The 16,482-nt window shown below is 38.0% G+C and overlaps 1 protein-coding gene across 9 annotated transcripts in view; it reads right to left on the reverse strand.

Annotated features, from left to right (window-relative positions):
• ASH1L (ASH1 like histone lysine methyltransferase) overlaps positions 1-16,482 on the reverse strand; it is a 205,285-nt gene that overhangs the window by 42,510 nt on the left and 146,293 nt on the right. For all 9 annotated transcript variants that reach the window (XM_067728086.1, XM_067728081.1, XM_067728085.1 and 6 more), the window contains 3 exons: positions 4,101-4,174; positions 2,549-2,594; positions 2,327-2,435 (listed from right to left, as the gene is read on the reverse strand). In XM_067728086.1, the coding sequence (XP_067584187.1) occupies positions 2,327-2,435; positions 2,549-2,594; positions 4,101-4,174 (229 nt within the window). The remainder of the gene's footprint in view (positions 1-2,326; positions 2,436-2,548; positions 2,595-4,100; positions 4,175-16,482) is intronic.

Below are 16,482 nucleotides of genomic sequence, written 5' to 3' on the forward strand. Positions count from 1 at the left end.
TTTTTTTTGGAACAATGACAACATAACGGGAAGGATAAATGTGACACCCATACTAAATGATATAAAGGTAACCAATGTTATTATGTAAAGGTAAATGTTCAAATTTCAATTTTTAAGAGATTAAAAGACTATCAATACGTATACAATAAGCAGTGTGGTACAGTGGAAAGAACATGACTTTTGAATCAAACACATGTGGGTTCAAATTCTGTCTCTGTCACTTGTTTTATGTAATTTGGAGCAATTTACCATCTAAAATCTAGGTTCCTTCATCTGTACAATGTAAAACTATCACCTACCTCCTTGGACTATTGTGAGAAAGAGAAAAAATAAGCAATGAGGCAGCTATATTATAGTAATTTCACAGACAATAAAATATCATACAAACAAGCACAGAAATGTTAGCATCTAAAGAGATGCACATTTAAACAACTTTAAGGACATATACTCTAAAATATTAAACCAACAGAATACTAAAGCACTAGAAATAAAGTTAGATGTTAATAACTAAAGGCGGTGGAACTATGGGGAAATAAATATATTTATATATTGGTGGTGATACCAAAAATTAACTCAATATTTCATGACAGCTATTGGATAGTATACAGTAAGAATTATATATATGTCCTTATAGTTTGTACAGGTATTTCTTCTTTTGAGAATACACTCTAAGGGTTAACAAAGAAGGGAATCTACACAAAGAGTTTCATAGTAGTGCCATTTTTAATAGCAAAACATTAAAAATAACTTGAATAACGAACAACAGAAGGACAAACTGTGACATACTAACCTAAAAAGGATGAGCTTTTGGATCACAGTGATACATAAAAGTGCATATATAAAATATCTGTGAGTGAAAAAAATCAGCTATCTATAACACCAAGCTATTACTACTATGTACAACTGTACGTATGTACGATGACAAGATGTGAATTTACAGTGATGTACATAAGGGGGAATTCCCCAACTGGCACGCTAAAGCAGAAACGCTGATTCCCTCAGCCCGCAGGACAGTTGACTAGAGATGGAGACTGGGAAAGCAGCTGTCTTTTTCTAGGAAAGCTATCTAGAACAAGGAGCATTGATGGGAAGTTCATTAATTCTTTTTTTGCTATAAATATGCTTATGTTACTAAAACCAACAAATTCTATCTCCTTTGTCTCAATTAGACATTTCCAATTTGAAATCTCAATGTCATTTAAAACTCAGTGGTCCCAAATCAAAATCATAATTTTTATGTCCAAACCAGTTAGATTCCACACTTTCTATCTCTGACAATAGCATAACCATCTCTCATTAGCATCACTGACTCAATCATCATGTGTATATCTGCTATATGCTAATGGTTTATCAACCTAGTTTCCCCTCCGCCCAAATATATCATGGCCTCTTTCTTCTCTATCACTGCCATCATCCTACTTTTACTCCCTCATTATGGCTACCATATCCTGAGATCTAGGAAGGTTTCTAGAACTGTGCTTAATGAATTGTAAACATTGTTTCACATAATCCTCACAAACCCCTCCATAAAGATGGTGTTATTTTTATTAGAGGGGTTAAAGAACTTTCCTCAGGTCTCTTAAGTAGTAAGAGGATTTAAACCTGAGGACATAAGACTCTAGATCACATTGTTTTCTGTTACTCTACTTAGCCCATGTTATGGGCTGAATGTGTCCCCTCAAAATTCATAGTTGAAGCCCTAGCCTCCAGGGCGACAGTATTTGGAAATAGGGTCTTTGGGAGTTAAACAGGTTTATATTAGGTCAGAAGGGTGAGAACCTCCTAATGGAATTGGTGCCCTTCTAAGAAGAGGAAGAGAGAGAGAAATTCTCTCTCTCTCTCTCTACCATGAGCATGCACTGAGGAAAGGCCATGTGAGCACACAGGGAGAAGGCAGCTGTCTATAAGCTAGGAAGTGGGTCCTCATCAGACACTGAATCTGCTGGCAATTTGCCCTTGGACTTCACAGCTTCCAGAACTGTGAGAAATAAATTTCTGTTGTTTAAGTCCATGATATTTTGTTATAGAAGCCCAAGCAGACTGAGACAGCTCAACAATTAGGTTTTATATACTATCTTTGTACAACTTCTTGAGGGGAAATCAAAGAGCCTATTTAACCTTTCCCTCTAAATGAAGTGACTTTTTTTTTTTTTTTTGGCCACGCCACACGGCTTGTGGGATCTTAGTCCCCCAACCAGGGATTGAACCTGGGCCCTCTGCAGTGAAAGCACAGAGTCCTAACCACTGGACTGCCAGGGAATTCCCCTAAATGAAGTATCTTACAGACCTTAAAGCCTGTGCTTACAGAATCAGTTTAGTACAGTACCTATTGAGGCAGTCATCCACACAGCCCTTTTTGGTGTCATCATCCGGTTTCTTACAGTTACAAGTGGTAGCCTCATAACCAGAAAGGGGTTTGACATCAACGTAGACATCTTGAGAGAAGACAGCAAAGAATAGTTTGTGAATATATAGGATAATTTTTTAAGTGCCAGGCTAAGAACACTGATTGTATGGAGGCAGAAAAAATAGCTCCCATGTTACTCACTTGAACGGATTTTTTTATATAGTGGGACATCTGGTTTCTTGTATAGCTAGAAGAAAAAACAGAAAAATCTTGATATAGCATTCAACTTCAAATGCCAGAAAACAGTATCAATCACTAAAAATAGAGGAAATTATCCACGTACTCTGCTCATATGGAAACATTTACAAGACTTTCTGGGTTGGATAATTTGAGGGAAACGGTGTGATCACTTTTTTACCTTGAAATAAAAGGTGACTTACTAGATCAGGGTTTAAGAGAACTAGATTCAACGGAAGCAATACTAAGTAGTTTAAAAAAAATGCATTTTTTGTTAGATGTTTCTTCAGCAAGTTATTAGATAGACTTAAATGAAAATCACACTGCAGATCAAAGCTTTTCATTTGGATAAATTAAGATTGTATTTGCCTCTATGAAAAGACTGGAAAACTTGCACAGGGCTTGTTTAGATGGCCTGCGTAGGTATATGAAATGAAAAAGATGAGAACCCTGGCTTTTTCAGGGTGAGTGTTGTAGGGAAACACATTTCACGTTTTAATTAAGTCAATTAATTTAGTGAACAAAGGGGAGATGGCAGGCAGAATAATGGCGCTCTCATACTGCAATAAAGAATGCATTAGGAAGAAAATGTATTAGGTCAGTCGGTCAGTGTTTTGCCATAGAAGACAGTACCCCCACCCAAAAAAGGCAACTTGGTTTAAGCTAGAGTGTACTAATCTATAAGAATAATCCCACCATCATTTTTCAGTCGGTATAGATTCAAAACACTATCTCCTTCATTGTTATGAACTCTCTGAGACAAATATCTAACATACTGATCCTCGTAGAATTCAAGAGAGGCCACCAGACAAGAGAATGTAGACGGGAATGTTCATTGCTTTTGGCTTTCCAAAGTCAAACTTTGGTGGAATTCTGGCAAAACTCAGGAGCCTATTTACCTCATTTGCATGACGATTTCCCAATGGTTGTTCTCAATATGGATTCTGGGGGCTTTAGCTTAATATAAAAATAACTGGGGGAAACTCTGCAATTAGGTAAGCAAGAGAGAAAAACAGCACCTTCCCATTTTTAGTTCCCAATATATTTAAATATCTTTTAAAAGTACAAGAGTGTTAAATATTTTCCCTGTTTCTTTTGGTAGAAGACTCTCGTTTATATGTGAAAAATAAATTCCAAACTGATGGGAAGGAGCCAACAAAAATAAAGCCTGAAATTTCTTAGCGCTGCTGGCAGTATATCTAAATTCCCTTGAGACCTGCATCAAACAGGATTCTTACAGAACAGAATCTTTGCCACCAAAATAAAAGTCCAGAATAATAACAGAAGGTTTCCTAAGGAAGCAGGAACTTAATGCTATTTTGAAATATGAATAAAGGCAAAGAGGTCACATTAAATATGGATGCAAATTCATTTTTCTTAGTCTCTAATGTTCACAGGGGCACTTCTCTATACTTCCTAAGATGAGAGCATAACAAGGAGGCAGAGAAAAAGACTTGCACCCCCCTTTCCCCCCGTTTACCACTTATGAATGAAACATGGTAAGATACGCTCATACCTGATTATGTTTCCACTGCCAAAGGATGTCATAGGGAAGCTGAAAATCAATTCGCTTTTGCCTTAGATATTTTCCTGAAACAAAAAAATACTATCAATTTCAATATCTAATTTATACAATGGGTCAAATAGCCACAAGATTTAATATGCACTGACTAAAAAAATAAAGATTTAATTTTTAATTTTATGAATTTTCCATCACTAATTTTTAAGTTCAGCTACTCTTTTCCACTGTGCACCATGTGGTATAAGCTAAAGATGTTTTAATAGTAGCTTATACAAAACAACTAGCATAGCAAATTTACTACCAAAAATAGGTCATTATGAAGCAAACTAAATACTAAGAATTGTTCAATCATTAAAATTATTAACCAGAGCATCTGTCGTCTATTCTCCTTCATTATGTACATAATCTAAGGTTGACTATAAAAAGAAGTATAAGAGTTTTCTAAAATAGGCAACCCTGAATTTAAATAACTCAAGAGTATTTACATGCAAATTTATGATCTGTTAACATTTTTTCCTACCTATTGAAATACTACTTTTTAAAGCCAATTTTAGAGCCCTTTTCTACCTTAAAGACGTCCTTTCAATTTCTTTACTCTGTATCTTTCTGTTCGTGAAGGACTATAATGCTCAACCTATTTCTTGCAGGACTTAGACTTTTCCTTGTTATCTGGATTTTTGCCCTATCATGGTCTCCAGACCAGCAGTTCTCAAAGATTGCTCTGCTTACCCCAAGGGATCCAAGAAGTCAAAACTATTTTAATAACACTCTAAGATATTATATGCATTTTTGTTGTGCTGACATTTGTACTAATGGAGTAAAAGAATGGTGGGTAAAACTGCAGTTTTAGTATGAATCAAGGCAAGTGGCACAAAACTGTACTAGAATGAAACTAGTAGAAATGAACTATGCCAGCATCATCTAAGAATGCTCTTGATAAAGTAGTAAAAATATTAAATCTTGGCCCACAAACCAAAATCTTTATTCTGCATGACACAATGGAAGTATGCATAAAGCATTTCTGCTGCACACTGAGGTATGATGGTTATCTTAAGGTAATGCACTTGTGCCAATATTTGAATGGTGAGCTGAACTAGTTGCTTTTTCATGGAACACCATTTTTACTTAAAGGTACTGACAGACAATGGTTATTCTGACCCAGGAACTGAAAGTAAGTCAAGTGAACTTGTTACTTCAAGAAACCCAATTGTGGACTTCCCTGGTGGCGCAGTGGTTGAGAGTCCGCCTGCCGATGCAGGGGACACGGGTTCGTGCCCCGGTCCGGGAAGATCCCACGTGCCACGGAGCGGCTGGGCTCATGAGCCATGGCTGCTGAGCCTGTGCGTCCGGAGCCTGTGCTCCGTAGCGGGAGAGGCCACAGCAGTGAGAGGCCCGCGTACCGCAAAAAAAAAAAACAAAAAAGAAACCCAATTGAAAATATGTTTCCGATGACAAAATTTAAGTTTGAGTGAACACTGTAATTTTGGAAAACTTGTGTCCATTAACTACCATGAGATTCTCAGTTTTTTAATACTTAAGTTTTTCTCATGAAATAAGTGGCAATTAACAAATGTGAATTGATTTGGATACATATAGGAAACGGAAAAGCAATGTAATACAGTGAATTAATATTTTTCAATGACCAATACAGGAAGTGATAAAATCATACATGGGTAAAAAATCCATTTAAATTGCAAGAAAGACCAATGGCCACTGATTTCATACTCCAACACTGCAGTGTTAAGGAACTATGACATTTATTAATTTTGCTGCAGTATCAAAGAATATCTACAGTTATCTGAATTTATTAAAATATCTTCCTCTCTTTTACAACTTTTTACCTATGTGAGGTCAGATTTCTTCATGTATTTAAGCCAGAATAACATCACAACAGATAGAAGGCAAAAATAGATGCAGCTGTCCTATATTTAAGCCAGACATTAAGGAGATTCACAAAAATGTAAAATAAAGTCACATTTCTCATTAAAAAAATTTTGGGGGAAAGTTATTACCACATCCAGACTAAAATGAAAGCATAATAAACTTGCCCTCAAAAAAAAAGGGTGTGTGTGTTATTTTTCATAAAAATGTGATTTGTTACGTGCAATGAGTTTATTCATTTGACAAATCTGATGATATAGCAGCATGGATTACAGGTATATCTAAGGGGAAATAACTTATGGAGGTAGGGTAACATAACAAGTTTCTGTCTGGGGTTACATCTGGTGGAAGACTGGAGTCACATCTGGTAGAAGACTGGAGTCCACCTGTTGATAGGGAACCAAAGCTGAATGTATAACTACAAAGTCTGTAATGAAAAAGTGTATAAACAACTTAAAAGTTTATCAACAAGGAAGTAAACTTTGGTACATTTAAATAATGAATATGCAGCTATTAAAATGAAATGAGGTATATACTTACTCATATGAAAACATATTCTCCAAGTTGCAGAATAATATTATAGCAAGGGCTGATTTTTAAAAATACTTAAAAAAAAACCCCATTAAATAGCTATATATGGTGGGGGCTGTCTAGGAAAGAGCATGAAGGAACTTTCTGGGGTGATGATAATGTTCTTGAGAAGGGTCTGGGTTACAGAGGTGTATGAAAATTTTAAAAAACTGAGTAAAAGTACATTTAAGATTTGTGCATTTTATTTTTTTTAAATTATATAACCTAACTAGCTATTGATGTTACCCTGAGAAGACTGATTGATTTACAATTTTTAAAATAAATTTATTTTATTTTAGGCTGCGTTGGGTCTTCGTTGCTGCACGCAGGCCCTTCTCTGGTTGCGGCGAGCGGGGGCTACTCTTCGTTGAGGTGCACAGGCTTCTCACTGTGGTGGCTTCTCTTGTTGCGGAGCACAGGCTCTAAGGCGTGCGGGCTTCAGCAGTTGTGGCTCACGGGCGCTAGAGTGCAGGTTCAATAGTTGTGGTGCACGGGCTTAGTAGCTCCGTGGCACGTGGGATCTTCCCGGACCAGAGCTCGACCCCGTGTTCCCTGCATTGGCAGGCGGATTCTTTTCTTTTTTTATTCATATACATTTTTTATTGTAGACTTCTTTTTATGCTTCTATGAAATCTTAGGAACAGAATTTCTCATCATTTAAAAAAACTTTTCTTACTAGAAGAATTATACATGTTTGCTACACAAAACAAGCAAATAACAGGACCAAAAAAAAGACTCAAGTCATAATATTGCACCTATATTTTGTAATTTACTTTTTCCATCTAAATATCATAACGCACTTTTCATTCTAACAGATGCTCTCTTATATATAATGGTTACATGAAATAGATGTACCCATAATTTACTTTTTGGTACAATGTTTGCAGAGTTCACTATTACAAACAGCACTTTGATAAACATCTTTGTTGCTAAATGTCTATGGGCCAGTTTTCATTACCTTGTTAGGATAAATTCCAGAATTGCTGTGTGGTAGGGCACACAGATTTTAAAGATTTTTTGATACATACTGCCTTCTTGCATAGTGTAGGGAATCTCGAATACAAGAAGATTCTTCTCAAACCACTGGAGAAGTTTTTCCTGGAAATGAATGAATTTTTCCTTTCTCGGCACTCTACTTTACTGCTGTGCAGAATGTGTTCAGAGCAGTGTCTCCAACATCCTTGAATATCTCATTCTTTCCATAACAGATGCTTTTCTTCTGGATTGGATTAAGAGTTCCTCAGTCACAGATACTAACGTCTCTCTTGATTTTTTTCCCCCATGCCTGATGGAAAGCAGGGGAAACTTTGGGAGAAGATCCAGTCACTGACTTTACTGAGGGATGAGTGTGATGCAGAAATAGAATGGCCAAAGATGGCTGCCAGTGAAGGGAACGTTCCACCTATGATCCCTGTAAATTCAGGAGATGGTCAGGGTGGTTTTCCATTGTGCAAACTCTTCACTTTTTAGTTGTTTCCTCATTTTGCCATGGTGCTGGTCTTGGAGAGGGCAGGCTGATTCTTAACAACTGAGCCACCAGAGAAGCCCTATTTTATTTTAAAAATTATATAACCTAACTAGCTATTGATGTCACTCTGAGAAGACTGATTGATTGACTGATGCATGCATGCATGCTGCATTGGGTCTTCGTTGCTGTGCCCAGGCTTTCTTTAGTTGTGGTAAGCGGGAGGCTACTCTTCGTTGCAGTGTGCGGGCTTCTCATTGCGGCGGCTTCTCTTGTTGTGGAGCATGGGCTCTAGGCGCATGGGCTTCTGTAGTTGTGGCGTGTGGGTCAGTAGTTGTGGCTCTCGTGCTCTAGAGCACAGGCTCAGTAGTTGTAGCGCACGGGCTTAGTTGCTCCGTGGCATGTGGGATCTTCCTGGAACAGGGCTCGAACCCGTGTCTCCTGCACTGGCACGTGGATTCTTAACCACTGCAACACCAGAGAAGCCCTGTGCATTTTACTGATGGTAAATTCACCTCAAAAGAAAAACCCTATAAGCAAATACTGAGATCTTGACTCTGATATGATGAAATATTTATGGGGGAAGTATATCAATTTACTTTGCAGCATGTCCAAAAATAGGATGGAATAAAAGATGGATAAATATATGATAAATCAGTCGAATATTAATGAAAAAGTCTAGGTGATGGGATATTTTGTGTTTAGTTTTTTCAAACTTCTGTATGCTGAAAAATTTCATAATAAAGTGTTGGAAAAAACCAGCTATATGTATATAGGAAAAAGTTTGAAAGGGTATATGCTAAACTATTATATTTCTGGGAAGGGGAACTTTATCTTTTAATTCACATCTTTCTACATTAAAAGGAATATTTATGAGTATGTACTGTTTCTAACAACAATAAAATAAAAATAATTTTTTTAAAAGTCAAAATTGCTTCTCAGAAGACAGGACAAATCCCTTAATGTAAAGGGTTAACTCCTTTCTTAATGTGTTGTCTGTAGAGAAGAGGGTGTAAAAGAATGAAGGAGTAGACAGTAAGTTCTGAATTTTTAAAAAGAACACTTTTCTTTCTCTTTCTAGGAAAGAAAGCATCCATTATCCACTTCAACTAACTTTAAAGACACAATTTTCCCCAGTGCCCAGCATCTTGAGTTCTCCTACCAACATCTCCACAGATGTTATGTTGCTTTTCCTGGCATTATTTGTATTTCTCCTCTCTAATCCATATATTAAGTGTTGAGGAAAAAAATGATGGGTCAGTCTTTCCTTTCCTCTAACATTTCTGAAACCAGACCTAGGTAATTCATTTTTAGTAAGTGAGACTCACTTAAAGAGATTTCCTTGTCAAATCCTGCTGGAGATGATACCTCAGAGGAACCTATTCAGGAGTTCCTCATTTGGAAAAATTATTCTTTGAGCTAATCCTCATTTTTACTTTTAAAAAAAATTTATTTATTTTTGGCTGTGTTGGGTCTTCGTTTCTGTGCAAGGGCTTTCTCTAGTTGCGGCAAGCGGGGGCCACTCTTCATCGCGGTGCACGGGCTTCTCACTATCGCGGCCTCTTGTTGCGGAGCACAGGCTCCAGACGCGCAGGCTCAGTAGTTGTGGCTCACGGGCCTAGTTGCTCCGCGGCATGTGGGATCCTCCCAGACCAGGGCTCGAACCCGTGTCCCCTGCATTGGCAGGCAGATTCTCAACCACCGCGCCACCAGGGAAGCCCTCCTTTTTTTTTTTTTTTGGCTGTACGCGGGTCTCTCACTGTTGTGGCCTCTCCCGTTGCAGAGCACAGGCTCCGGACGCGCAGGCTCAGCGGCCATGGCTCACGGGCCCAGCCGCTCCGCGGCATGTGGGATCTTCCCGGACCGGGGCATGAACCCGTGTCCCCTGCATCGGCAGGCGGACTCTCAACTACTGTGCCACCAGGGAAGCCCCCTCCTCATTTTTAAAATGGGAAAAAAAATCACTTTCTATCCATCTGAAAATTAGATGAAATCATATCTTTTGTAGGTTTTTTTTAACTGTGTGTTGGAGCCTTGAGATCTCAAATCCTGCCACTGGTCACTAGGAAAGGAGCAGAGAAATCCTTTACTTTTCCCTTTGAAATAAAACTGATTCTGTGGGCAAGAAAGTCATTTCAAGAGGCTACAGAAACTTGTGTTGACCTTGAAATCCGGAAGAGGAAGGTCCATGATGATTTTCTTTTACAGAATCAATCCTAATATGAAAAGGATATGAACAATAGGAGGAGGAACATCTCCACAAAAGCACTCCATTGTTAATCAGGTAGCTAGGCAAATGAGGAAACCAAAGGAGAGAGAGGTACTTAATAAAAAGGAGAAAGGTAATAATGGCTTTGCCTTTTTCCAAGATATCTTAAAATCTGACAAAAACGTGGCCTCTTTTGTTTTCTAAACAACAATAAGGTGACTGACCTTCAGAAAAAGTTCAGCTTTATATATAATCTAAGTACTGGGTTACAATATCACTCTACGTATAGGTAATAATTATTTATTATGATTCCCATTCCCCCTTTGTAAGAATGTCAGCTCCACAGAGGCATGGATCTCTACCTATTTGTTTACTGATGTATCCAAAGCATCTAGAAAATTGTATCCAAAGCATCTAGAAAATTGCCTGATCAAAGAGGTATTAAATATTTTCTGAATGAATGAAAATATATATTCCATGGCATACTTTTTTTTTCTTTTTAATTAACTTATTTGGCTGCTTGGGGCCTTAGTTGCAGCAGCAAGAGGGATCTCTGTTGTGGCATGTGGAATCTTTTGTTGTGGCACGTGGGCTCTTCGTAGCCATGTGTGGGCTTCTCTCTAGTTGTGGTGTGGGGGCTCCAGAGCACGTGGGCTCTGTAGTTGCAGCATGTAGTCTCTCTAGTTGTGGTGCTTGGGCTCTCTAGTTGTGGCTCGCGGGCTCAGTTGCCCCACGGCATGCGGGATCTTAGTTCCACGACCAGGGATGGAACCTGCATTGGATTCTTAACCACTGTACCACCAGGGAAGTCCCTACGGTATAAGTTTCGAGGTACTCCACTAGTTGTTCTCTTTTAACCCTACTAAGCAGTATCACCACCTTCCCCCAGTTTCTTGAATTCTGCTCTTCCTAAGCACAATTTCTCTCCTTTTTTTTTTTGGCTTGTTATGCTAATTCATTTTCCTCCAGTTTTACTGAGATATAATTGAGATATATCATTATATAAGTTTAAGGTGTACAGCATAATGGTTTGAGTTACATATACTGTGAAATGATTACAGCTATACATTTATTTAGCATCATCATCTCTTATAGATACAATCAAAAGAGAAAGCAAAAAAAAAAGAAAAAAATTTTTTTCTTGTGATGAGAACACTTAGAATTTACTTACTCTCTTAACAATTTCATATATATCATACAGCAGTGTTAACTATAGCTATGCTGTAGATTATATCCCTAGTATTTACTTATCTTGTAACTGGGAATTTGTACCTTTTGACCACTTACTCCCCTTCCCCTCATCCCTCTGGTAACCACACATAATCTGATCCCCTTTTCTATTACACACACACACATACACACACACGTGTGCAGAGATGTTTTTAGATTCCATATATAAGTGAGATCATACAATATTTCTCTTTCTCTTTCTGACTTATTTCTCTTAGCATAATGCCCTCAAGGTCCATCCATGTTGTTGCAAATTGCAGGATTTCCTCATTTGTTATTTTTTATGGCTGAATAATATTCCATCGAATGTACGTGTGTGTGTGTGTACTGTAGTATGATATACATACAACTACTTTATCCATTCATCCCTTGATGGACACTTAGGTTGTTTTCATGTCTTGGCTGTTATAAATAATGCTGCTATGAACATGGGTGTGCAGGTATCTTTTCGAGTTAATGTTTTCATTTCCTTTGGATATATTCCCAGAAGTGAAATTGCTGGATTATATGGTAGTTCTATTTTTTAAATAATTAATTAATTAATTAAGCTACACTGGCATTTATTTAGTTGTGGCACTCGGGATCTCCACTGCCAGCGTGGGATCTTTGTTGAGGCATGTGGGATCTTTTAGGTGTGACATGCAGGATCTTTAGTTGCAGCATGTGAACTCTTAGTTGCAGCATGTGGGATGTAGTTCCCTGACCAGGACCGAACCCGAGCCCCCTGCATTGGAAGCGTGGAGTCTTAAGCACTGAACCACCAGGAAGTCCCTGGTAGTTCTATTTTTAATTTTTTTTTTGCTGCATCACGCAGCATGCAGGATCTTAGTTCCCTGACCAGGGATTGAACCTGTGACCACTGGAGTGGAAGTGTGGATTATTTATTTATTTTTTGGGGCTGTGTTGGGTCTTAGGTGCAGCATGCGGGATCTTTCATTGCGGCGCGTGGGTTTCTCTCTAGTTGTGGCATGTGGGTTTTCTCTCTCTAGTTGTGGTGTGCAGGCTCCAGGGTGCATGGGCTCTGTAGTTTGCGGCATGAAGGCTCTCTTGTTGAGGCGCGCGGGCTCAGTAGTCATGGAGCGTGGGCTTAGTTGCCCTTCGGCATGTGGGATCTTAGTTCCCTGACCAGGGATTGAACCTGCGTCCCCTGCATTGGAAGGTGGATTCTTTACCACTGGACCACCAGGGAAGTCCTGGAAGTGTGGATTCTTAACCACTGGACTGCTGGGGAGGTCCCTATTTTTAATTTTTTGAGGATCCTCCATACCGTTTTCCAAAATGCCTGTACCAACACAATTTCTTAAACAGAACCAGCTCCCTCACACTTTTATATTCTCATGTATCATTCTTCTCACTTAAAATTAAATCCTCTCCACCAAACTCTGTCCTTTGCCTCATTCTTAACCTTACCTAAAAATCTGTAATTTTAACATAGCTATTGTAAACAACCACATTCAACCCAGATTGCTAGAGTTGCTATCTCCAATAAGGTAGTTAATGTAATTAAGATTATCCTTTGTTGTTTATATAGTTGGTGGTTTTCTCTATCCATGTAATAAAGATATTCTCCAATTTATCAAGTATGTAAGAAGGAATTAATATTCAGTATATATAAAGAACTAAGCCCAAGAACAAAAAAAAATTGACTCAATTCAAAAATGGACAAGGACTTGGGAATTCCCAGGCAGTCCAGTTGATAGGACTCGGCGCTTTCACTGCTGTGGGCCCGGGTTCAATCCTGATTGGTGAACTAAGATTTTAAGATCTTGCAAGCTGTGTGGTGCAGCCAAAAAAACAGGCAATCTACAGATTCAATTCAATCCCTATCAAATTACCAATGGCCTTTTTCACAGAACTAGATCAAAAAAATCTTAAAATTTGTATGGAGACACAAAAGACCTTGAATAGCCAAAGCAATCTTTTTTTTTTTTAATTTATTTATTTTTGGCTGCATTGGGTCTTGGTTGCTGCACTTGGGCTTTCTCTAATTGTGGCGAGCAGGGGTTACTCTTCATTGCGATGTGTGGGCTTCTCATTGCCATGGCTTCTCCTGTTGCAGAGCATGGGATCTAGGCACGTGGGCTTCAGTAGTTGTGGCACATGGGCTCCAGTAGTTGTGGCTCGCAGGCTCTAGAGCGCAGGCTCGGTAGTTGTGGCGCACGGGCTTAATTGCTCTGTGACATGAGGGATCTTCCCAAACCAGGGCTCGAACCTGTGTCCCCTACATTGGCAGGTGGATTCTTAACCACTGTGCCACCAAGGAAGCCCAGCCAAAGCAATCTTGAAAAAGAAAAATGGAGCTGGAGGAACCAGGTTCCATGACTTCAGACTATACTATAAAGCTACAGTCATCAAAACAGTACAGTACTGGCACAAAAACAGAAATATTGATCAATGGAATAGGATAGAAAGCCCAGAAATAACCCCACACATCTATGGTCAATCTATGACAAAGGAGGCAAATACAATGAAAAAAAGACAGTCTTTTCAATAAACGGTGCTAGGAAAACCAGACAGCTACATGTAAAAAAATGAAACTAGAACATTCTTGAACACCATACACAAAACTTAACTCAAAATGGATTAAAGACCTAAATGTAAGACCAGATACTATACAACTCTTAGAGGAAAACATAGGCAGAATACTCTTTGACATAAATCACAGCAATATGTTTTTCTCTTTTTTTAAATTAATTTTTATTGGAGTATGGTTGCTTGCAATATATTTTTCGATCCATCTCCCAGAGTAATGGAAATAAAAACAAAAATAAACAAATGGGACCTAATTAAACTTAAAAGCTTTTGCACAGCAAAGGAAACCACAAACAAAACAAAAAGACAACCCACAGAATGGGAGAAAATATTCACAAATGATGTGACCAACAAGGGATTAGTGTCCAAAATTTACAAAGAGCACATGTGGCTCAATATCCAAAAAACAAACAACCCAATCAAAAAATGGGCAGAAGACCTAAATAGACATTTCTCCAAAGAAGACATACAGATGGCCTAGAGGCACATGAAAAGATGCTCAACATCACTAATTATGAGAGAAATGCAAATCAAGACTACAGTGAGATATCACCTCACATGGTCAGAATGGCCATCATCAAAAACTCTACGAACAATAAATGCTGGAGAGGGCATGGAGAAAAGGGAACCCTCCCAAACTGTTGGTGGGAATGTAAATTGGTACAGCCACTATGAAGAACAGTGTGGAGGTTCCTTAAGAAAACTAAAAATAGAGCTACCATATGATCCAGCAATCCCACTCCTGAGCATATATCTGGTGAAAAACATGGTTTGAAAGGATACATGCACCCCAGTGTTCACTGCAGCACTGTTTACAATAGCTGACACATGAAAGCAACCTAAATGTCCATTGACAGATGAATGGATAAAGATGATGTGGTACATATATATAATGGAATATTAGTCATTAAAAAGAATGAAATAATGCCACTTGCAGCAACATGGATGGACCTGGAGATTATCATACTAAGTGAAGTGAGTCAGACAGAGAAAGAAAAATATCATATGATATCGCTTACATGCAGAATCTAAAAAAAAAAAAAAAATACAAATGAACTTATTTACGTAACAGAAACAGACTCAAAAACTCAGAGAATAAACTTATGGTTACCAGGGGAGAAGCGTGAGGGGGAGGGATAGATTGGGAGTTTGGGATTGACATGTACACACTGCTATATTTAAAACAGATAACCAAAAAGGACCTACTGTTAAAAAAAAAAAAGACAAGGACTTGAGTAGACATTTCAGTAAAGAAGATATACAAATGGCCAATAAGTACTTAAAGAGATGTTCAACATCACTAATCATTAGGAAACTGAAAATCAAAACCACAACGAGACACTGCTTCACACCTGTTAGGATGGCTATTACAGAAAAAAACAGAAAATGACAAGTATTACCAAGGATGTGGAGAAACTGAACTCTTAAGATTTGCTGGTGGGGTTGTAAAGTGGTATAGTCTGTAGATGTACCATATGATAAAGCAATTACACTTCTGGGTACACACATAAAAGGACTGAAACCAGGGGTCCTCAACAGAGAATTCTGTAAGCCAATGTTTATAGCAGTATTATTCGCAATTGCAAAAAAGTGAAAACATTAGAAAATGTCCATTGACAGATGAATGGATAAACAAAATGTGTGCGTATGTATACATACACACAAAGGAATACTATCCACCATTAAAAAGAAATGAAGTTCTCATATATGCTGCAAAATGGAAGAACTTACGTTAACATAAAGACATTATGTTAAGTGAAATCAGGAAGACACAAAAGGACAAATATTGTTGTTAAGATTTCGCCTATATGAGGTACCTATAATAGTCAAATCATAGAGCTAGAAAGAAGAACAGTGGTTATCAGAGGCTGGGGGAAGGGGAGTATAGGAAATTGTTATTTAATGGGTACAGAGTTTCAGTTTGGGATGATGAAAAAGTTCTAGAAATGCACAGGGGTGATGGTTGCACAACAGCGTGAATGTACTTAGTGCCACTGAACCTTATACTTAAAAATGGTCAAAATGCAAAATTTAAGTTATGTATATTTTACCTCAAGTTAAAATTAATAATGTAATATACCAAAACCACTGTGTGCTTTAAAATGGGTGAATTGTGCCTCAATAAGCTGTTAAAAAAAGTACAACCATGTTAAAATTTTTTGCTTCATCCATTAAACAATTACTTAGAAAGGCTCAGAAGGAGAAGGAAAGCCTATTGTAAATGCCCATATTTTTGCTTACTGTATTCTTTCTGCATTCCTGATGTTCCAAGGTTCCTTCTTTTATTTCTTTCTGTTTAGAGAACTTCCTTTACCCATAGGATAGATTTGCTGGCAACAAACCTAAGAATCCTTTGCTTCTTTCAATTCCTGAAAGAAGGATATTTTCATTGGGTATAGGATTCTGGTTTGACAGTTCTTCTTTCAGTACTTGAAAAATGTGCCACTTACATGAACTCAGACGTGAAATCCACTGTCATTTGATTTGTT

This window comes from Pseudorca crassidens, chromosome 2 (genome assembly GCF_039906515.1).
Source record: "Pseudorca crassidens isolate mPseCra1 chromosome 2, mPseCra1.hap1, whole genome shotgun sequence".
NCBI classification, from domain to species: Eukaryota; Metazoa; Chordata; class Mammalia; order Artiodactyla; family Delphinidae; genus Pseudorca; species Pseudorca crassidens.